The sequence below is a fragment of the Giraffa tippelskirchi genome, chromosome 1, assembly GCF_054371585.1.
Source record: "Giraffa tippelskirchi isolate mGirTip1 chromosome 1, T2T-mGirTip1v1.2.pri, whole genome shotgun sequence".
NCBI classification, from domain to species: Eukaryota; Metazoa; Chordata; class Mammalia; order Artiodactyla; family Giraffidae; genus Giraffa; species Giraffa tippelskirchi.
Window position 1 is genome coordinate 225878276 of NC_137275.1, and position 23201 is coordinate 225901476.

At 56.5% G+C, this 23201-nt stretch overlaps 1 protein-coding gene across 1 annotated transcript in view; it reads left to right on the top strand.

Annotated features, from left to right (window-relative positions):
- MYT1L (myelin transcription factor 1 like) overlaps positions 1-23201 on the top strand; it is a 176859-nt gene that overhangs the window by 131241 nt on the left and 22417 nt on the right. Inside the window, exons 17-19 of the mRNA XM_081576196.1 lie at positions 12065-12127; positions 17775-17858; positions 19108-19329. Of these exons, the coding sequence (XP_081432322.1) occupies positions 12065-12127; positions 17775-17858; positions 19108-19329 (369 nt within the window). The remainder of the gene's footprint in view (positions 1-12064; positions 12128-17774; positions 17859-19107; positions 19330-23201) is intronic.

Here is a 23201-nt window from a genome sequence, read left to right on the forward strand (position 1 = left end):
AGGCAGTGGCCTCTGAGCTGGCTGGGGGCACATCTTGGGCACCTCTGTGCCTGCTTTGTCTGCAAGATCAGCCAAAGAGAGTAGAGCCCAGCGCCCAGGGCTGCTGGAGAGTGGAGGTGAGCAGTTAGCCCACTGCTGCACGGAGCCTTCATGGCCACTGGCGCTTGCTCTGGGATGGCCTGGGACGCCGGGTGGTCAGGGACAGCGGCTATTCTTACGAAGCCCCCTGCATGGAAGCCTAACTGGGCTCCGGGCCTGTTCTCAGTACCACGGGGGAAAGTCAACAGGCTCCCTGAGATTCAGGATCTCCGTGAACCGGCCCATCTGGAGAGAAAAAAAAATAGCTAAGTTGTATTCTGCATTTTCATACTATTCATGGGGTTCTTGAGGTAAGAATACTGAAGTGGTTTGCCAATGCTTGTGAACTGTGGTGCTGGGCTCTCTTGAGAGTCCCTTGGACAGCAAGGAAAACAAACCAGTCAATCTTAAAGGAAGTCAACCCTGAATATTGATTGGAAGGACTAAGGCTGAAGCTGAAACTCCAATACTTTGGCCACCTGATGCAAGGTGCCGACTCACTGGAAAATACCCGCATGCTGGGAAAGATTGAGGGCAGGAGGAGAAGGGGACGACAGAGGATGAGATGGTTGGATGGCGTCACTGACTCAATGGACATGAGTTTGAGTAAACTCTGGGAGTTGGTGATGGACAGGGAGGCCTGATGTCTTCTGTCTCAGACTCAGGCCTTGGGGTTCGGGAGGGGTTGGGAGGGCCGGTTGCTAGGCTCACCTCATCCCTGTGATCACACCCAGCTACACATACGCAGATGCTCGGGACCTACAACCTAGTCCATGCGCAGCCCCGCTGGTCAGCAGGCTGACACCCACCCAGAAAGCGCCCTCAGCCCTGCCGCCCACAGGAGCACCCAGGGCGGAGGGGCAATGCTGGCCCACTGACTGAGGACAGGAAACGGCAGCTTACTGGCTCCAGCTGGGAGGAAAGCCAGCACTTGGGTGGAGGACCACATCCCTTCCCAGGACACCCCCGGACCATCCCCCGGGCACTGAGACCCCCTGAGACCAGGAAGGGCCCCTGAGGACCAGCCCGTCAAGACCACACGCCACCCATCGAGGCGTCCTCACTGGCTCTGGGTCACTCGGCACCTCGCTTGCTAAGCAGGAAACGGGGAGGCACAACAAGCTCTGCGAGCGCCGGAGGCCAAGCGAGGAGGGGAAGCCAGTCCTCCATCCGCTCTGGGACGCGGAGCCCAGGCAGACGGGGCCAGCTGACGGGCCCTGAGGCCAGCAAGAGACACGAACACGGAGGACAGCACCCTGCCCTGCCCCACGGGCTGAGGGCATCCAGGGAGAGGCCAGGGTGGCCGGGAAGACGCCTGGGAGTGAGAGACTGCGGGAGCTCGGGCCCGAGATGCCCGGGGTCAGGAAGGGAAGCAGGACCTGGGGGTGGGGAGTTGTTGCGAAGCAGAGGCCCCCGGGGGGTGAGACTGGCTCAGGTAAACAGAGGGGGTGCTGTGGATGGCCCAGGTGGGGACAGGGGGCCGCCGGCAGGGGCTCTGGGAGGCCTGGACCTGCCTTCTCTCACTGGGGGACTGCAGAAGGCCTCCCCTGAGTGTGCCATCACCTGGGGACAGGCTGGGACTCCTGGAAAGCCCTGCACAGGGGCCCCAGTCCCCCCGAGGGTGGACACTTGTGGCCCCTCTGGGCCATCCCAGGCCGAGGCTGAAACCTGGGGCATCAGCCCTGGGCCTCCAGGAGGTCAAGGGCAGGCCTGGCCCCATCCGCCCACCTTGCCCTCTGTTCCCCAAGGTCATCCCATCCCCATGAGCACCTGTGCTTTCCTCCGTCGGGGCTCCCCAAGAAAGCTCTTCCTGAAAGTTCGGGACCAGAGCCCCACACTCCTCAGGAGAGTCTCCAGGTCCAGGGCAGCACTGTTTCCCTGAGTCTTTTCTGAGCTCAGTGCTTCCAAATGCTTTGTCCTTTTTCCCAAGTGACCTGGCTCGAGGCCTCAAGTCCTCTCCACCCATGCAGCACATTGAGGACGCTCCCTCCTGGAGGCGGTGCCGCCCAGGGCCTTCGGGCGCAGGAGAGAGGGCGGTCCACGGCGGGCCCACAGCCTGGACTCACAGGGAGCAACCTGCGGGGGCGTCGGGTCCCGGGGGTGACTGTGGGGCGTCGGGTCCCGGGGGTGACTGTGGGGCGTCGGGTCTCGGGGGTGACTGTGGGGCGTCGGGTCTCGGGGGGGGTGACTGTGGGGCGTCGGGTCTCGGGGGTGACTGTGGGGCGTCGGGTCTCGGGGGGGGTGACTGTGGGGCATTGGGTCTCGGGGGGGGTGACTGTGGGGCGTCAGGTCTCGGGGGTGACTGTGGGGTGTCTGGTCTCAGAGGGTGACTGTGGGGCGTCGGGTCCCGGGAGTGACTTTGGGGGCGTCTGGTCTCAGAGGGTGACTGTGGGGTGTCTGGTCTCAGAGGGTGACTGTGGGGCGTCGGGTCTTTGGGGGGAGACTGTGGGGCGTCAGTCTCAGAGGGTGACTGTGGGGCGTCGGGTCCCGGGAGTGACTTTGGGGGCGTCTGGTCTCAGAGGGTGACTGTGGGGCGTCGGGTCCTGGGAGTGACTTTGGGGGCGTCTGGTCTCGGAGGTGACTGTGGGGCGTCGGGTCCCGGGAGTGACTGTGGGGCGTCTGGTCTCAGAGGGTGACTGTGGGGCGTCAGGTCCCAGGGGTGACTGTGGGGCGTCGGGTCCCGGGGGTGACTGTGGGGCGTCTGGTCTCAGAGGGTGACTGTGGGGCATCGGGTCCCGGGAGTGACTTTGGGGGCGTCTGGTCTCAGAGGGTGACTGTGGGGCGTCGGGTCCCGGGGGTGACTTTGGGGGCGTCTGGTCTCATGGTACACATTCGGTCCTGGCCTCCTCACCTGTCGGCTCGTCTCAGTCCCTTCTCTTTCTTCTTCAGCCCCTCTCTCTTCCTTCACTCCGTGTGCTTCTCCCAATTTGCCCTTCAGACACATCCATCTGGGGATGCTTTGCTTCTCTGCAAGATTCCCAGTGTGGACACCTGCTTGTGGGCTCCTTTGCCCTGGAGAGGTGAAGGGCCCCCCTGGGTTCTCCCTGCAAACAATGCACCCCACGCTCACCTCCCCAGGGGCAGTGACCTCCAGCTGAGGCTCCAAGGGGACCCATGGCAGGCAGTCTCCACTTCAGCACACCAGGGGACCTGCTGCAGTCACAGAGGGGACCACATCCACCCTGTGCCCAGCACCCCCAACCCAGCCCCCTGCACTGGCCCCAGGCTGATGCAGGCGTGTCCGGGAACCAGGGCATTGGCACTTGCCGTGGCATCTCCTCCCGCTTTGCCCTCTCCTGCCTCTTCCCTGCCTGTTATCCCCGCTGGGTCAGGCCTCTCCTTGACCTTCCTGGGCACCTTCTGGCGATTCTGGGCTTTTCCTCAGTGGAAGGAACCTTCCCTCCTCCAGACCTGCTTTCTGGGTCACCAGGTCCAGACCACGCAGGTGCTTCACATTCTGACGCCCTCTGTGCCCTCGCCCCTCCCATAATCGGAGGTAAATCAGGACCATTTGTGACTTTTGGACCGTGCTCAGGGCCATGCCCTCCACACAAGAATCACTGGAATGGGTTTCTATTCTCTCCCACTTGTGAGACACCCAGAGGGCCACGGGGGTCAGTGAATTGCAGACAGTGGAACAAGCAAACTTCTGTGTCTTTGAACTTCCCCCAAAGGCAGGCTAGACCACACGATAGGGTTGTAGGCTCGGAATTGTTTGTAAGAAGAGGACGTTTACAAAGAGTCTAGCAGAGCAAAAACGCACCAAAGGAGGAGAGGTTTCTGCTGTGCTCTCAGCGATATGCCTCCTGTGTGACCCCAAACAGGTAGCTCACCTGTTTGGATTCACCTTCTTGGCTTTAGATAAGGATGAATCTATTTCTAAAAACTTCTGTGAAACTCAGCATGTATGAAATCATTTAAAACTTGACAAAAAAGACGTGAGACAGGGAAAAGGCAGATTCCATAGAGGAAGGGAGGACACGCCAGAGAGACTAAGAGGTGACAAACTAACCTGAAAAGCGTTTAAAACCCAGACAGTTGTGAACAAGAGGCTAGGGCAGGAGCCTAGACGCAGGGCGGAGGGTGGGGGTGGGCAGGAAGAGAGAAGACATAAAACGTGAGCGCGTACAGAGAAGCCCAGGATTACTCAGGTAGAAGAAGGACCAAGAAATCTTTTTAATTTTCTCCTGTTTAGAATAAAAGACACTTTCTCTCTGAGAAAAGATGGAAGCTTCAAAAAATAAAAGATCCACAAGCATGACAAGTATAAAAAATAAGAGAAACGGCAGTGACAAGAACGTAAAAAGTAGGCACGAGATTCCAGCTGAAAGGGACAATGTGGCTGGTCCCAGGGCCCCTTGCTCGTGGTCCTAGAATCTGTCCTTTCCTCTGCCCTGAACAAACTGCCTCCCAAAGGCTCGCTGCGGTCAGCAGTTTAGGAAGAGGACTTGCTTTTGAATTATGTAACCTCTTTCCTCTGTTACCTTGAGAGGAGCTCTGTACCGCCCAGGGACAGAGCAATGGGGCTGACGGAGGCCACGGGGGCCCTGTGGCTCTGCCAGTCCCACAGTCACAGCCAGCTGGCCCCTATGGCATGTCCGCACCAAAGCCTGTGTCCACCCGGCAGGCAACACTGTGCCTCAGGGCCCCGTGGGCTCGGGGGGTGGGCGTGGCCTGTGCATGCATGTCTGGATGTCCCCGGCATGGTGACCCTCCGCCTCCACCCCAAGTGCAACCCCACTGACTCTTGGCGTTGAGAAGACGGGCCTGGACGGGCCAGCAGCCCCCTCCCTGCCCCATCCTAGTTGGTGACCTTTGCCCACCGTCCATCCCCCAGCCCAGGGTCCACTTCTTACTGCTAAAGCCCAGCTGGATGTGGTCACAGACGCTTCCTCACCTGAGAGGCAGGGGCGTGGGTGGAATGCTGTGAGGGCAGTGAAGGGGAGCCCCCCTCCACCCCCCTCCTGCTCCGTGGCCAGAGAGGGTCCCCTCCTGGTGGGCACATGAGTCCCTACCGCCCGTCTTCCACCCCATGTGAGTGGCGTGGCCGCCCTAGCGCTCAGCGCAACCGCGGAAGGTGAGTACCCCCGGGGCGGCCCTGCCCACGTCCAGCCCCCAGGCCCCGCATGCCCGTCACAGGCACAGCGAGCGTGGCGGCCCCGGGACACGGGGACGGCTGGCTGGGGTCAGCGGCGGTTTCTCCAACAGTCACCTTTCTGTATGTTCTTTTTTGCATGGGTCCTCCGCGTCCAATTCCAATTCTGACCGCGGCTGCCGCAGCTCCGGCCTAGCCGCTCCCCTGCTGCTGGACGTGCATGTGCTCCCGCAGCAGTGCCCCAAGGACACGCCCCGTTATTGAGAGGGACGCCAGCACTGCTAGGTAGGTCGGCCGCCCTGGACAGGAGCCTGTCCCTGATGACCTGGGACTCCGGGCAGTGGGCAGCGGCTCAGAGTGGCGCCTGGGGTCTGAGCCAGCGCCTGGCCCGACGGGGAGGCCTGAGAGCAGAGATGCATGATCAGAGGATGCCGGAAAGCATGCAGCATGAACCGCGGGACTGCCATGCTCCCCAAACCGCCAGAGTGCACCCCGAGTGTCCCCCAGAGACGGACCCAGGAGAGGGCCAGGCCCAGCCCAGCTCCATCCGGGGCCAGAGCCCCAGAGCCCTTACGCCCAGTGTTGACAGCCAGGACCTGGGCAGTACCCACCCTCCAAGGACGTCCAGGGGCCTGAGTGGGGGGATGAGCAGCAGGGGGGTCTCACAACACTCGTTAGAGGTGATCCCAGGCTGATGCAGGCGTGTGGGCCTCTAAGTCAGCATTTAAACCTGTGAGGGCACGCCGTTTACCAGTGGGTGGTTGGGTACGCGTGCCACCCATGTGGGCTTTGCAGACTGCAGCTGTGCTCCGGTCAGTGCAGTCACCGGGCATCACGGCTCTGGTGAAACCCTGCCCCATGAGCCACCACCCACGCCCACCTGCTGCCCCCCAACCACCCTGGGCCATGGGCAGTCAGCAGCCTGGGGTCCCCTGTAGCCGCAGCTTTGAATTTGATCTGCAAGATCACACTTTTCTGTTAGTAACCCGAGGTCTAACCCATTCCGAAATGCTATCTGAATCATCAAAATGAACGTTTTTTAAAAATCATGTGAAGGGTACTATTTTTTATGATTCTTTTTCATGGATTTGTTTGTCTTTGAGTGTAATCTAAAAGGAAAAGTGCTTGGAAGCAAAAGGAAAAGGTGATTTTGGTTCACACGTCATGTATGAAAGCAAAGCTTTCCTCCCAAGTCTGCTAATATCAGGGCTTGAAACGTGTACCCATTCAGGCCCCCGGAAGGCCTAGTGCGCAGGATAAAGGTCCTCGCGTGACCCGGGAAGGAAGGAGAACCGGGGGTGGGGAACGCTGGTGTGCGTCCTGTGGACAGGCGAAGGTGGAAGGGCAGTCTGCAAACACCTTCCGCAGGCCTGGGAGGGAGGGGCGCCCGCCCGCCCCCTCTGCAGGCCAGCGGTGCCGTGCAAGTGCCATCAAGGGCCAGGACCCCTGACCTCCCCGAGCCCCCACCCAGGAAGTTGCCTTGGCGTCAGGGCTCTGTCCCCACGCCCACGGTGTGAGTCTGCAGTGCTCCTGTGTCTTTTAACAGGAGGCAAGCAAAGGGACGAGGTGACGCGGGGGCCTCAAGGAGGGGCTCAGGCCGGGTGGGAGGAGGGGAAGCTTCCCAGTGAGGGGCTAGGCAGGGCCTGGGCGGAGCAAGGTCCCCCATACCAAATTCAAACAAAGAGAAAATGACTGGCTATCATGCAAACTAAGAATCGATTCATAAGATCCTTGCTTTCCACCAATTTCAGGAAACAAACCCAGGAAATTGGGTAGAGGAGATGTCTATTGCTTTTACTGACCTGGGTTCTTTCTGTTTTGGGAGAAGATTTCAAAGTCAGTCTATGTCAGCTTTCTGTTTTCAAACACCTTTATTTTGCACTCCTCTGCATTTCTTTATTGTTTCCCACTTATATGCCAAAAAATTCAAAGTAAAGAGATATATTTTTAGAACCACATCTCTTTAAGTCAAAAAAAAATGTTTTTGAGTTCTCATAGAAATGTTTTTGAGTTGAACTTTTCATATAAATGGGACAAATCTTTTACAGAGTTGACCTCAATCATTCCAATTACAAATATATTTTACTATTATAGATGAGACCTAATTTTACATTTTCATGATTTCATTTAAATGAGAGTATTTAAAACTGAGAGTATTTTGTGTTTTACTTAGCAATTGCCCCTGGTAGGATGCGTGTGAAAGAAAGGGACAAAAAAGGGCTTTTACAGTGGGGACACATGTAAACCTACGGCTGATTCATGTCAATGTATGGCAAAAGCTCTACAATACTGTAAAGTAATTAGCCTCCAATTAAAATGAATAAGTTAATTTTTTTAATAAAAAGGGCTGTTACAGAAGCATGCCACGAAATTCTTCAAAGATCTCCTGGAGCCTGAGTCTCACCTTTGACACTGTCATCCCAGGGGTCCACTGAGCGTTTCTCTGCCTGTTTTGCTGCTGCCCTCAGAGCCAAGGCCTGTCTGCAGGTCGACCTCGTAGGGTGGGTCACAGGTGAGGTGAGGCCCAAGGACAGGTCAGACCTGCAGGCAGGGCTTTAGCCTTTTTCTAAGATTTTTAAAAATAAGTAACCGATTTTATCAAGATGAGAGACCATGAGTGTCCTGAGAACGCTGTTCCTGCGGACCGGCCCTGGGGAGATGGCGCAGCAGACACTGGGCAGACTGGCCACATGGCACCGTGTGGCTCCTGCCACCTGCCAGCGAGGGCGCCTCCCTCGCCCAGGGGCTGCAGAGAAACTAGCCGGCTCCGGGTCCTCGCCCACATCACGTCCGGTGGCCTTGATCCCTGAGAACGAGCATCTGAGGCCGTGCTGGACGCCTGCCTGGCCATCCGCTGCCCCCGTCGAGGGGCCGATGAGACAGCTCCCTGCCTGAGGCCAGGTGGGCAGCCGCGCAGACTCAGGGCCCATCACTGACGGGGCCTCCTGTCCCGGAGAACATGCCCTACTTTAAATGTCTCAACAGAACTACTTATCAAGCCCTCAGATTTCTTTACAAAAGAGAGAGAGGATAAACAACAACAACAACAAACATACAAAAGAAAGAGGATGACGGACCACAGAGGAGGCGCTTTAAGGATGTCCATACGAGCAGTTAAGTGATAGGACGCAGCTTCAGTCAATAGATTAAACCACTGCTATTTCCGCTACGCCCTGCATCAGGGTCCCGGTTTTGGAAACAGGAGGACAATCACAGCAAGGGGTGACATGTCCTGCAGAGGAAGAATCAGAGGCAAGGTGAGGAGCCGGCCCCATCCCGTCTGTGAGGTGCGCCTGTGCGGGTCAGAGGATTCTCGTGATACAGGCCGTGATGCACAGAGAGGACGCTCGCCTGCGCTGGTGGGGCTCCCGACCCTGGGAGGCGTGAGCTGCAGTGGCCCTTCTGGGGGCAGATGGTCAGGAGGAAGTCAGAGCACTTGGGCTTTACGCCTTAGAGTCACAAAAGCCACAGAAACCTCCCTACTGAGAGAGATTAGTTCCAGGAAATCCAGGAGTTTGTGAGTGGTCCTGAATTTTTTTTTTTTTTTTTTTAGAATTTTGCCTGAATTTTGCAAAACATAAATGTGGCTTAAAGATTTTATATGATTTTTCCCTCCACCTTCTTAAATGTCTACACCAGACCAATTCTTTCATCCAGATAATGACATGAACTACCCCGAATTACTTTCGCTTGATATGGATTGAATCCCAAGGCAATTCAAGATCACAGACAAGCAAAGGACTGTGAATATTTTCGTTGGGAATAGACAGAGATTCTAAGATTATGCGTTCACCATTCCTGTCTCGGAGCGTTTTTACCCACGGTACCTTCGGAGTGGAGAGAAACAAAATGAAGAAGCTTGCATTTTATTTATCAGAAAGTTACGTCTTTAACCACAGGCCTGTAAACCAGACGTGGTGGAGCGTCAGTGACAACTGGCCAGACACAGGGAGGACCACTGGCTGGGGTGGCCTCACCCCGGTGATGAAGCGGCAGCCTCGCCTTGCGGGGAGTTTCCATGGAAACCCAGCCACACCCTGCTGCCATTTCGAAACCCAAGCTGGGCAGCACATGATGCCTCCCGATTCCATCCTTGGGGACGTGGGGGTCCCACACGGCCTCCCTTCACAGAGAAGACGTGCCCCCCCCGAAAGATGCTGATCGAACTTCTGTGCATCGACTGTGCACCAGCCTGTTGTCGAGGCTGCCGGAGCTGATCCGTCTGAGAAGCAGACACCCCTTTTGTTACATGAACGGTCGCTTCCCCTTTCACCGACTTCAGAAAACGGTGTATTTTCAAACGCTGGGATGTATTAAAGCAAGGAAATTTGTATGCAAATCTCAGAGTTTTTAAAAGCCTTAAAGTCTTGAGCAGTAACATGAAAATGAGCTCCGCAGAGCTGTTAGAGGAAGAATAATGAGGATCCCGGACTGCCTCGTGCGGTTCAGAGGCACCACCTAAAGATGAGAACGTCAAACTACCGCCCTGCAGAGAACCGGGGCGTGCTATTCTGGGGTGGGTGAAGGTGAGTGTGAATTTGCAGCCCCCACACGCCCGGAACAAGCACTGCTGCCCGGTTTTCTTCCCCCAGGTGAGGGTGTGACGGCGGAGGGCTTAGCTTCTCCACATTCTCGCAGCCAACGAGCAGCAGGCCAGGTATCGGACCTCATCTACCCAACCTCAAACCCTAAAAGTGAAACAACAAGCCTTTCCAGAGAGCCAGGCCGCTTTCCGGAAATGTTGTTTCTTTCCTGACCCTGTGAAAGTTCTGAAAATGACCCAAGTCCACGTTTTCTTTGTTTTTATGGTGACAAAGGGAGTTTTAAATACATCCTTTTCCTCAAATGACGCTTTCGTAAATGGTTTAAACCCACAAAAACTACTCCAAAATCCTCTTCTCTGTTGTATAATTAGCAAAGATCTTGTTTTCTTTTGCACGGTCTTGGTTGTGACGCCTCACTTAAATCTGAACAGGGTGTGTCAACCTCCTCCTGCCTCTACCAAAAAAAGTCATTAAAAATTTCTACTCGTGTTTACATGAATAAAGTTTAAATAAATTTGCACTAGGAGCTGAAATTAGGAAGAGTTTAAGGATTTCTTTGACCAAAAAGCAAGGCCACGTGTACATGATTGGCTGGTGGGAAACATTTCCGTTTCTTGATACGTTTTCAGAACATGCGTGGAGATTAGCTTTTCTTAGAATGATTTAAATTGCTTCAAAATTTCCTCCCTCTGGGGTTGGGAGGTCTCTCCACATGAGGTGCCATTTGGGAAATCAGCTAGTTAAATTCAGTCATTCACGTTATTGACCGAATAGTCTCGGGGATCAAACTTGAAGTTCATGAACAGCTGTTACTTTAGTGACAGTCAGGTCTACAGTCTGATCCGGGGGTTGTTTTTGATGAAAGGACAGCATCCTTCGGCCTCAGACTCCAGCTTTTACACCCTGACCCCACTCACACACACCGACGACTTCTCCTCGATGTTTGCCTTCTCCCACAGTGCAGGCGGTAAATTAAACTTTCGTCCTTCAGAGGACACAGCAAGGATCAGCGCTATACTTGAGGTTAGTGTCTGTGCTCCTTTCCTGAGAACTAGATGAGAATTAGGCAGTTCCTAATATCAACAACTGACTGTACATCTAAGTGTCAAAATATGACATTCGCACCCCTTGACTCAGCCCGGGTCCGTGTATGCCCATCACACATGCCCTGACATGCTCAGTGACCTTGAGAAAGTCTGTCTGTAACCAAGTAATTTGCTGGCCTCGGCCCAACATCCAATACGCAAGTGGCTTTCAGAGTGGAGAACAAGCTGATACCACTTAGAAAGCATTTACACTTATTGTCTATTTTATATTTGTGACCTGTGTCCCTGCCAGGAATTCAGATGCTCGCTGAGTATGGGTGGTGGCACAGGGCCCCTCCGAGGGTCCCTCCTGGGAAGTAACACTGTTTTCATTTCATTCTTGCTTCTTGAGAGCTAATATTTCATAAAAAGAAAAGATATGTTTTCCTTTTTTGTCCTTCGTTCTCACCCTCCTGGTGGGTACAAATGCAGCTGAAGTAGCTGCAGCCAAAGCGTCTTTGCAGGACAGCTGGTTCCCGCGATGGTGGGTTCGAGGCAGTCCACAGAGGCAGTACTCAGGGAACTCTCTTCACACACAGCGACTGCCACGAGCGCAGCTCTGATGTGGCAGAGAGACTGCAGGGAGCTCCCGGGAAGGTTTAAACACGGGCCACCTAGGCGTCTCCGGACCCATCTCATCATCTCAGTTGACTTGACCTGCAGACCAAGAGACCTCGGTGCCAAAGCAGAGCTCCCTGGGCGCCCACGGAGGGTCTGAAAGACCCCTAGTCCAACTCCCTGGCCTGGCACAGGGTGCCTGCTCCAGGCCCCGCGGTCGATCGGGGGCAGGGCTGGGAGGGGTCAGCGTGGCCGGGCCCTTGTACCGTGTTGTTCTGAGTTTAGACACAGACCAGTCTCGGCCACCGTGTGTGCCTTCATGTAAAAAACCTCACATCGTGCACGGATGGTGCAGCGGCTTGCCCGCTGTGACTGGCCCACCGAGGTCGAATAACAGACGGGGCGGGGACGTGGGGCGTGTAGAGGAGGGGAGACTGCAGGCTGAATATCTGGGGACCAAGGTGCTGCCCCAAGGCCCCCAGCCCCCGGGGGCGCCGCCGTGCGTGGAGGGAGGAGGGGTCCAGCCGAGCCCGGAGGAGACAGGGATGGGGCTGCTCCGTGCGCCCGGGGGACCCTCCAGCTCTGCCCCACCTCCAAGCAAGGCTCAGCATTCAAGAGACTCTGAAACTAGATGAGTAAGGAAGCTACTTTTCAGGAGATTGGATGCCTTTCCAGTGAATCCCTGTGTGTGTCTGTGATTGCAGGTGCCCCACGCCTGGCTGCGACGGCTCCGGGCACATCACTGGCAACTACGCTTCCCACCGAAGGTACGTGCCTTGGGCTTGAGACCCTCCCCTCCCCCACACTCCTAACTCAGCCTTCACACGTGCTCAGGTGGCTCCACCGGGGAACTGACGGTCTAGAGACCCTCGAGCACAAGGCAGGCTGGCCCCAGCCAGTGGCGCCCTCACTCAGAACCCCAGCTCTCGGGCTCACAGTCCCCTCGGACGCCCCCATCCCCCGACAATGGTGCCACCAGCTCCATCTGCAGGAAGCCTTTCTCAAGTCATGCAGGAGCATGCCCTTCTGAATCGACAAAGAATGAGAAGAAGAGCCAGGATATTATAAGCTCCCTGAGAACAGCCACTGAGAGGCAAGCTTGCTAATCCCACTGAGAGCTGATCTCCTAAATATTGAGATTAGAGCCACAAAGCTGTTTGGTTATTATAAGCAGGGATCAGCAGAGCTGAACACACAGAAACGCTTGACCTCACAAATCCAGGCCCGCCGGTCCCAGAGGGCAGGGACTTCTAAGGGCAGCGTGGAGATTCCGTCGTCCAAGACGACAGGGACTCCAGGCCGGCTCGCATCCCCTAAACAGTTTATGAACCTCCGTTCTGCACCAGGAGCCTCCCAGGTGGCCGGGGTAAAGAGTCTGCCTGCAACGCAGGAGACCTGCGTTTGATGCCTGGGTCGGGAAGACCCCCGGAGAAGGAAATGGCAACCAACTCCAGTATTCTTGCCTGGAGAATCCCATGGACAGAGGAGCCTGGTGGGCTGCAGTACGTGGGGTCCCAAAGAGTCGGACACGACTAGGCAACTAAACAATGACAACAGCAGTTCTGCAGCAGGCCCTGTGTTAGGCATAGACAGAGCCTTTCAATACAATGTCTACACAAAGAAGGGTGTAGACCCTGAGGCCCAGAGCAAGAATGCCTTGTTGAGTGCAGTCAGGCTCAACAAGCCAGGTCAGGACAAGAGCGGGTCTGAACGGAGACCCTTGTAACACAAAGTCTCCCACGAAGTGTGCAGAGCTGCCTCTAACAGATAAACAGATGACAACACAGCTGTCAGCTTGCCACCCTCTAAGAGCAGGTTACAGATTGGGCAGTGGATGAGCCCTTCCGTTTCCCCCACGAAAAACTGAAGGTAAAGGACAAAGAGCCAGGGCGGGAGGAGTCAGGACAGTCGGGGTCACCCCCGAGGCCCGTCGGCCGCCAACCAGCAGAGTGGACCGTGGGAGGCAGGGTGGGGCCACGCCGTGTGACCCCCAAAGTAACCAGGTCCCGGGGCTCTGGTCGGGCCGCCCCGGCTGGCTGGCTGGGCTTGGCTCAGGGACAGAGCTCGCCGGGGGGGTCTTCCCTCGTTAAGGTCCTGCTGCCAGTCGCATGCTTCTGTGTCCACCTCCCATCCATTTGGGAGCATCCTTTAAACAGCACAGGTCTGGGCACGTAGGGGTTAGGAAACCCCACTGAGAGAACCGCATGATGGCCAGATTCTTCACACTCGCCTGACAGAAACACCTCAGTCTCTGTCTGGGGCTGTCCACCTGGCACTGTGGACGTTTGGGGTCTGAGCCCCCTTTGCCCTGGGACCGCCCCGTGCACTGTTGGGTGTTGGGGAGCGGCGCCAGCCCACACACTCATTGCCAAGGCACCACCTCCCCATTCCTGACAACCAGCGTCTCCAAACACACCCAGTGTTCCTGGGGCCACTGCCATGCACCTTAGGGTCCAGAGGAGTCTTGCCGGGCTGTCTTCCCGGTTTTACCAGGCCGCCCAAAGCCAGCTGTTGTATCGTGAACGCAGAACAGAGTGAATACCTCCAGAAGGGATCTCCACAGTAGTATCACTGCTTTAGGGAAAATGAAATGAAATTAGATCAAACTCAAGCTAAGTATCTAAGTCAAGCACATTCTATGCCATTCTTTATTTTATGTTAGAATTTATCTCGGTCCTCACAAGGCCACAACTCTGGTACCGAATAATGCCTGCAAACTAAAAGTGAACATTTCCTGGTCATTTCAGGTCCACCTCTCTGTTTTTCTACGTTCTTTCTTTTTGGTTTGGCATGACGTAAATTTATTCAATTTAATTTTAAACGTGTGTATGCATTCACTTACGTTTTAGAAAAGGGTGTATGTTAGTATAGCGTAAACTTGTGAATAAAATGTAATTAAAGCTTGATTTGAAACCATTCTCTAGGGCTGGAGTTAATAGTACCAGGATTAGTCCACAGAGCTGAGAAGTAAATCTGACTTGGTTTTCAGCACACTTGCGGGCTATACACAGCCCTATGGGGGTGGCATGTTCCACAGTATTGTTTATCTGAGACATACATTCCGTGCATAGAAGTCGGAGTGGGCTCGAGCCGTTGGCCGAGAGGAGGGGCCCGGGAAACAGGTCCTGTGCACGCCGGGCACTGGAGAGGGATGGAGGCCGCCCCAGGCCCGGTGACCCTCGGAGGTCGTACGGACACGTGCAAACACACCTTTCGGGGCTTCCCTGGTGGCTCAGCTGCTAAAGAATCCGCCTGCAATGCCAGAGACCTGGGTTTCCTCCCTGGGTTGGGAAGATCCCCTGGAGAAGGGAAAGGCTACCCACTCCAGTACTCTGGCCTGGAGAATTCCACAGACTGTATAGTCCATGGGGTCGCAAAGAGTCGGACACGACTGAGCGACTTTCACTTCCCGGGAACATGAGGTGGTGTTCCCTATATGCAAACCTTGGGAAAATTCCTCCTAAGGAGCAGACCCTCAGCCTTATTCTAAATCCTGCCAGGATTCCAGCCCATCACAGGCACCTCGGAGATACAGAGGATTCGGTGGATCCGGGCCACAGACTTGAACACTATAAACATGCTCATCATCATCTGAGCCTTCAGCGAGCTGTGTTATTTTGTGATAGCAATATCAAAGATCACAGGTCAGCATAACAGATGTAACAATAATGGAAAAGCTTAAAATATTGCGAGAGTTTTTAAAATATGACACAGAGACGTGAAGTGAGAGATGCAATTGGCAAAATGGAGCCTATAGACTTGTTAGACTCATACTGACCACAACCTTCAACTTGTGAAACACGGAAGGTCCGCAAAGCACAACACAAAGAGGTGTGCGTGCCCCGCCACCCCCGGGCTCCAGGGAGGACAGGAGTGACCCTCGGGTCCCCCGACGCCCCCACCAGACGCAGGTCCATCTGCTTACAGGACATCACTTCTCTCCGGGGCCTGTGTCCTGCACGCCGCCCCAGGAGCCAGGGGCTCCCAGCCGTCCTCAGAGCTGCCCTGAGCGGCGGGAGGTTCATTTCTGTCTCCGCTGGAGGAGACAGGCTCTGAGTACTTAGCTGTCGGAGGCAGGACTCAGCCAAGAGGCCACCGCCGAGGTCACAGCTGCTCGTGGATGGACCGCCCCTGGAAGGCCCGAGAAGCTCCCTCTGGGAAAGGCAGGACCGCCCTCCCGCCCGAGACAGGCTGTGACTTGCCTATGCTCTTGCTGGGGTTGGAATGGCGGTGTGACTTGCTGTCTCTCCAGCACCTCTGAAGTTTCTTAAACTCACTGTAATCAATAGTATTGACCATCTCTGATATTCTGTCAAAAAAACAACCCATCGTCAGAAGCTCTGTCTCGCCTCTGTCCTCGGCAGAGAGACCTCGCTCCACCGACAGAGGAGCTCAGGCCGTGTCCAGAGCATCTTGTCTTCACAACCACAAGAGCCCTTTCTTCAGCTCTCCCTCAAAGGAGCTGTTTCCGGGCATCGCTTTCTTTCCCGGACTCTGCTCCAGGCTGGCTCCTTTCTGCCATCTCCAGACGGTCGGCACAGCAACGTCTCTGGGAGGTCCCCTCCCCCCGCGCAGCTCGGAGCGGAGCGTGAGCAGCGGGAGCTGACTTCCCAGGACCCTGCCACCTCCAGCAGCGGCCCCCAGCGGGCTCCAGGCTCTCCACCAGGACAGCACTGCAGGAACCAGCCCCCGGGACCCTCCTGTCTGTGCCGAGAGTATTTCCATGAATCGCTGCACTCTCCACCAGGGTTGCTTTGACCCTCAGGGCGTGGACACAGGGCACAGGGACCCCGCGCCCCGCGAGGTCTGGTCCTGGTTCCCAGGCACCTTCGCTCCGCTCTTTCACAGTAAGGACACAACCTGCCCTCCCTGGGGACGGGGGCAGCACAGGGCCGAGACGTGTCACTTGGCCCCCTGAGCTTGGGGAGACCAAGCGAGAGCCTTACGTCCTCCCTGTCCTGAGGTGGACGCATCCCCCGGTCCCGGGGAGGCAAGGAAACCAGCCTGAGGAAGCGCAGACGCCAGCAGGGAGGGAACGCCCTTCCTGGTACCAGCACATATCAGGACTGGCGACCTTCTGGGGGGCACTGACCTCATCCAGCGGCTCTCACGTGGGCCACAAAGCTCTGCACCCAGACGGTCAGTGACATGGCCACGTGCACAGCTTCTCAAGGGCAGGGGCCAGCATGCAGGACCACCACTCAGACACAGCAGCGCCCCTTCCTCCCCCTGGGCTGGCCTCGCTGGGCCTGGGAGAGCCTGGGAGAGCTGGCTGTGGACTCTCCCGCCTTGGACCTGATGCCAGGATTCCAGCCCAGCCCCTGGGTCACAGCCAAGTTTTCCTCGGAGTCAGAGTCAGGTCCAGACTGAGCCCCCTTCTGCACTGCTTGCTCTGGTTTGGTTCTGTTCCAGTTTATCTTCACTCCCAGCCTCGTCTCGGCGGGCGAGGGCCCAGAGCCACACCTCCGCCCAAAGTTCAGGGCGGACGAGGGAAGGCAGGACAAGCGGGAGGCAGGAGGACAGGCCGACACCGCTCAGCCCCAGGGCTCAGATCTGGGCTCCAGACCGACTTCTGCCGGGAGGCGCGGCTTCCCGGAGAGGAGCCAGGCAGCTGCACAAGCGTGGGACACGGCTAGGGAGACGGAAGTGACGGGGCGGGGGGCTGAGGACCAGCGTGCTCAGGGGGCCAGCGCCGACAAAGTCAGCAAGAGGGTCAGAGCGGCACACCCGCCCAGACCCGGCCGGGCCCCCCTGCCACCCCCCTGGGCAGCTCCAGAGAACCCCTGGGGCCTGGTTCTCTGGTTCCTTGCAGAGATTCCCTGTCATTCTATATAATTTCACATCTAATAGCCTGGCGTTAGCTACCGCTGAACAGGAAAGAAAAATCATATAGACATTCCAGCTGGAAAATTTCCTTTAGATAATGTGAGCTGTTACTTCCCCAAATTCCAAAATTGAATAAAATTAGCTTGGTCAGTTTGCACTGTGTCTTCCGAAGGTGCCCCAGGGAGCCGTACCTCAGGTAAATGGGGCCGGACGGCAGGGACACAGCCCTCGCAGGTCGGGGGGCTCTGGGACCCCGCTGCAGGAATGGCTGCAGGAAGGAGGGGTGCCTGTGTGTCTCTGCACTGTAGCCCCTCTGTGCCAAGAACACCCCACGCCCGCAAGCCAGGCCCGCCTCTCCTGGGACTCCGGACCCTCAGGGGCCGGTCCCCCTACAGGCTCTGGGTGCCGTTCTGGGGGACCCACAGTGTCCAAAGGCCTCGGGGAGCCCCAAGGGGCTCCTGTGCCCGAATGGACCCTCCCCCAGGACTTTGTCTTCACGCCAAGAAGCACCAGTCTCTGGAGGAAATTGGCTCAAAGTACCATCGGGTAAAGGTGCAGGACAGCTTCTGAAATCACCCGTCTTCTTAGCCTTTCAGGTTGCCCCAGAGCCAAGAAGAGCGGCATCAGGATAGCACAGAGCAAAGAGGACAAGGAGGACCAGGAGCCCATCAGGTGCGCGGGCCGGGGGCGGGGGCGAGGGGGCTGCCGGCCAGGGCAGGTCAGGCTTGGAGCTGTCGGACGCGGGTGAGGTTGCAGGTTCGAGAGCAGACCGACGCACAACTGCACTCGGCCAGAAGCACCCTCTGAGTGACAGACGAGGTGACAGCCGGTCCATCCGGGGTGTAAAACCAGTTACAAGGCACCTCCCTCTACCCCTCGCTGGGAAAAAGAGTTAATTTCCTGGATGTATTTACATACATCCTGAGTGTATTGACATACACTGCCAGATTCATGAGAGCACATGACGTGACTAGCCACAGCACCCAGCACGTGGCTGAGTCTCCGGCTTATGCAAGTCGCTCTGACGTCGGTCCTCTGCTTCTTGCTAAGGAGGATGGTGACCATCGGGGATAGAAGGCCAGCAACCCCCCTCCCTGCAGACAATGGCCCTGAACCGCTGCCCAGTAAGCCTCAAAGACCTGTGATATAAATCCACTGCCACCTTCCTGAAATTTTAATCTCACTCAATGTCTTTGGAGAAAAGTTTTGATGAAAACAAACAAACTTGAAAGAAAAACGTGCCTCTGGTTTGGCTGTAAGTCTTCGGCGCTTTGCCATAACCTGTGACAGAGAGGTTTCAGAAGCACTGCTTGATTGGCCTGTTGCTGAATTTCGCTCCAGCTGGTGAGCTTCCCATTTATTACAAAAATTAAAAAGTGCTCCTGGAGCACCTTGTAACTAAACCACCTCTGCTGCTCACACCCCTGTCTGGCTAGAGGGGTATCTTGTGGACTAAAAAACATAGCCAAACAAATAGGTGTTCTCCAGCTCCTGAGAAGAACATGGGCTTATAAAGTAATCTTTTAAAAATAATCCCAGAGTCAATTTCCCACTGAGTTTGCACATCTCCTGCTGAAGGCTGAGACTGTCCCAAAGCGGTGCCTCTCAGACAGACACCCGCACCCCAGCTGCTCCGACAAACGAGCTCTTTTTCTCACGCGGTGTGGGCATCCCTCCCCGAGTGGACGCTCCGCTCCAGGAAGGCGTCTTGTCCCTTCCCTGGACCAGTGTTTCCCGGAGGGCCAACTACCGCACGGCGCCACTAGGTGGTGCCTTTGAGTGGTCTTGTTTCGGTTTTTTAATCCCACTGGAACCCGGGTAGAAGATGCTGGTTTTTCCTTCGTGTCAGGTTAATTTGACTTTGCTGCGGGGCCACCAGGCACCTGGGGGCGAGACAGTCAAGTGCCCCCTCTGCCCCCAGGTGCCCGGTGCCCGGGTGTGATGGCCAGGGCCACATCACCGGCAAGTACGCCTCGCACCGCAGCGCGTCCGGGTGTCCGCTGGCGGCCAAGAGGCAGAAGGACGGCTACCTCAACGGCTCCCAGTTCTCCTGGAAGTCGGTCAAGACGGAGGGCATGTCCTGCCCCACGCCAGGCTGCGACGGCTCGGGGCACGTCAGTGGCAGCTTCCTCACACACCGCAGGTGAGTGCCCCTGCCCGCCTGCACGCCAGGGTCCCCACCACACCCCGCCCCAGGCTGGGGCGGGGGAGACTGAGAACCCACACCAGCTCACGGGTGCCGAGGCGCGGGGAAAGAAGAAGCAAACTTAGACGCATTTTGCAAAGCACACACTCACCCTACCGCATCAGTGTACATGGAGAGGCTTCCCAATGCCTAAGATTGGCATCCGCAGAAACAGGTTGTCATTTTACACACGTACTCACACTCACGAGGGTATCTGTGAGTTCAATTATTCGTTTGGCTGAATATGGCAAACAGGTCCCACTTGAGGACAAGGTGACTCTTGGTTACTGGAGCCTCATCAGATACATCAGAAAACCTCCCAAAAAACCAATCACTCCCCACTGACTATTATTTGCATAATTTTAAAATATCTGTATATACAATTACATTGACTCAGAAGAAGAGGCAAGTGGCCCCCGTAGGCGTCAGGATGAATGACTGATGTGGACATATCACAGCCACCCCCAGCTTTCTGGGAGCCGGGTGGGAGGACGCAGCACCGTACGTATGACATAAATCCACGGGGTCTTGTGACCTCTCTAACCTCAAACCCCGGGGCACCCCGCCTCCATCTGCAAAAACACATCAAACACAGAATGAGCCAAAAGGAATGACATGCAGCAATGAGCCTTAATGTTCTTTAGGAAGTTTGGTTTTTACTATAAAGAAGTTCCTCCTCAGGTAGAAATTCAAGGGCCAAAAGAGAGAGGTGAGTGTCTTTCCCTGACTCTTCCCTAGGTGGAGTGGAGAGGGTGGTCCCCACGTCTTCCTTCAGAAAGCACCCTTGAACAGAGAGGCTTGCATCCAGGCTTAAGGTGCCCGGAGACACAGAGGCCCCCAACACACACCACACACTGGCTTCTTCCTTTGGGTAGAAGCAGATCGCAGTGCTCCATGGCTGTGTGCATGGGGTGGGGCTGGCCCTGCACCCAGACACCCGGGCCAGGCTGGCCACAGCGTGTGCTTGGCAGGACAAATGTCTCACTCCACTCAGAGCTGCCCCCCCTTTCCAGTGGGAGGCCTTGGCCTGCGCCCCCAGGCTCCACTCTAGACGGGGCGTTACCCGAGAGAACTCCCTCTGCTGACATCTGTGCATCCTTGTGCCAAGGCGTCTTCAGGACATAGTCCCGGAAGCAGAGCTGCTAGTTTTCACATGTTGATAGGAAGTGCCAAAATGCCCGCCAAAAAGTGCCTGCTTCCTTCAGTCTTTGGCAATCAAAAACAGTTTTTAAAAAACTTTAAAATCCTGCCTTTGTGACCTATGATCTAAGCCATAATCAGATACAGATGAAAGCAATGACATATAAACACTCGGGTACCTGGAGAAGGGCATGGCAACCCACTCCAGTGTTCCTGCCTGGAGAATCCCATGCACAGAGGAGCCTGGTGGGCTACAGTCCATGGGGTGGCAAGGAGTCGGACACGACTGAGCAACTTAACTCACACACACACACTCGAGTACCAGAAACAGCACCAGGAGACAGACATGAACGTAACTGCTGCTCATGCTGTTTCCAAGCCTCAGACTGAACTGTTGCCCGAGAATCAGAATAGTGGCCTTCGTGGAGAGCCACCCAGCAGCGTGCACCCCCCACAGGCTGGTCACTCAGCACCCCCTCGGGGCCTGCGGGGTGCGGGCCCCTGACTCTGAGGCGCTCCCACCAGGCGGGACCCTGGGCCTCTCCGCACCCCCACACACCTGCTTAGCCTCCGGCTTGACACTCAGGTGCCCGGACCCAGCAATCGCATAAAGACGCCCAGGCTCTCCTGGTTTCTAACCTTCCCCGTCTCTTTTGCCCTAACGGACACTCCTCCGCACGGTCTCTGGCCAGGAGGGGACTTTGATTCAAAGGCACCGCTGTCTTGGTGAGCTGGAGGGAAACTTGGGGCAGGTGTAGAGAAAACAGACCCGTGACTGTGCTTCCGCAGAATCTCTCTCCAGAATCCCCGTGATGTACCCTCAGGTCTGCAGACAGTTCACCCAGGGCACTGAGGGGGTGCCGGGAGGAGCCCCCTGAGTCCAGAACAGGAACGACCAGCCCTGGGGGCAGAGCTGTGGTCCAGGTGGGGGCGGAGCCACTGAGGGCGGAGCCTGAGGGGGCAGAGCCTCCAGAGGCGGAGCCTCAGTGTCAGAGGCCGCTCCACGGTGGGCGGGGCCCTGCTTGTGGTGGGCGCAGCCTCCTGGGGCGGAGCCGCCGGGGGCGGAGCCTCAGTATCAGAGGCCGCTCCACGGTGGGCGGGTCCCTGCTGTTGTGGGCGGAGCCGCATGGGGCGGAGCCTCAGTATCAGAGGCCGCTCCACGGTGGGCGGGTCCCTGCTGTTGTGGGCGGAGCCGCATGGGGCGGAGCCGCCGGGGGCGGAGCCTCAGTATCAGAGGCCCCTCCACGGTGGGCAGGACCCTGCTTGTGGTGGGCGGGGCCGAGCGGAGATTTAGATGCTTCATTTCTCTGTGACGCTCACTCAGCCGTCTGACCCCCTACCTCTTCCCGCTCTGAGGAGGGAAGGGACGTGGTTGCTGCGTGGAGAGTGTCGGGAACTCCCGGGTGGCGGGTGGCGGACACCCCCCTTCTGGGTATAAATGTATCTTGGGGGCCGGGGCGCAGGGGGCTAGAGGGGTGAACAGGACCCTGCAAGAGCTGACCTGCACTTTTTAAATTGTGGTAAAAAGCACATAACATGACATTTACCGTCCTACCCACTCTTAAGTGTCCCGTTCGCGGGCGATAAGTAGAGTCTCACTGTTGTGCAGGCACGTTCATCCCCAGAGCCCTCACCTCGAGAGGGAAACCCTGTGCCCACTGGACGCGCTCTCCCAGCCCCGCCGGCCCCTGGCACCGCCGTCTAGCGGGTCGGACTCTCTGGTCCTCACCTAGGAGGAATCACAGGCTGGCTGTCCCGTGATCCCTTATCTCCATCAGCACGGCTCCCAGGTCCCTCCACATTATATCCTGCGTCAGATCGCCTTCCTTTTGAAGGCTGAATCGTGTCCTGTCGCACGTTGGCCTGTAGCTTTCAGCTGTGGAACAAGTTTTCATCTGTTTTATTGTATAGATGAAATGTTGTTCCCTGACGGTGTGAGAACCGCAGTCCTGGCGAGAACACAGCTGAGGCACAAACACGGGCTTAGCAGAGGGTCCTGATGCCTCTCCCCATAAAGTCCCTGGGCCCGGCTGACTGGAGCTCACTGGCGGTTCCTCAGACCTCTGAGGCCTGGGTGTGGACAGGCCTCCCAGAAAGACACAGGTAGTGGCTTGAGATTCAAGCTGTTTGTACAGCCCACGTGCCGCAATAGCAAAGCGGCTTTTAGAATCAGAAGAGTAGACAAAACCAGAAATTCCTGTTTGGTGCTTTCTTCCCCCCAAGCCATGACCACCCAGTGAGATGGTGAAGGACCACCTTCTCAGGTGCCGTAGATGAAGGGGGGCACCTGCCCTGGCTTCTGGGTCCCAGGACGCCCACTTGCCCCGCTTTCCTCTTCAGGGAGGTGACTACACCAACACGCCTCCTGAGTGCCCATGCCCCCACTGCTGTGAAATCGTCTCCGTTCATTTGTTCTATGTAAGGACTGGGGGGACCTCCTCCTAGCCCCCTTCTCCTCAGTGGAGCTTCTGTGAGGCACTGGGAAGTGGGCTACTCCATCGCTGGCACTGACTGAGCCAAAAGCTGCAGCTGAGATGAGAAACAAGGCCTGGGAGTAGCTGTGGCCGCTCAGGAGCGAGGGAAGGTGTTCTTGGGAGGGGCAACTGGATGTGAGATTTGTCTGAAGGAGAGAACCAGGCAATGGAGAGAATTAAAGGCACAGGGCAGTCACAGGGATCTGAAGGACCAGA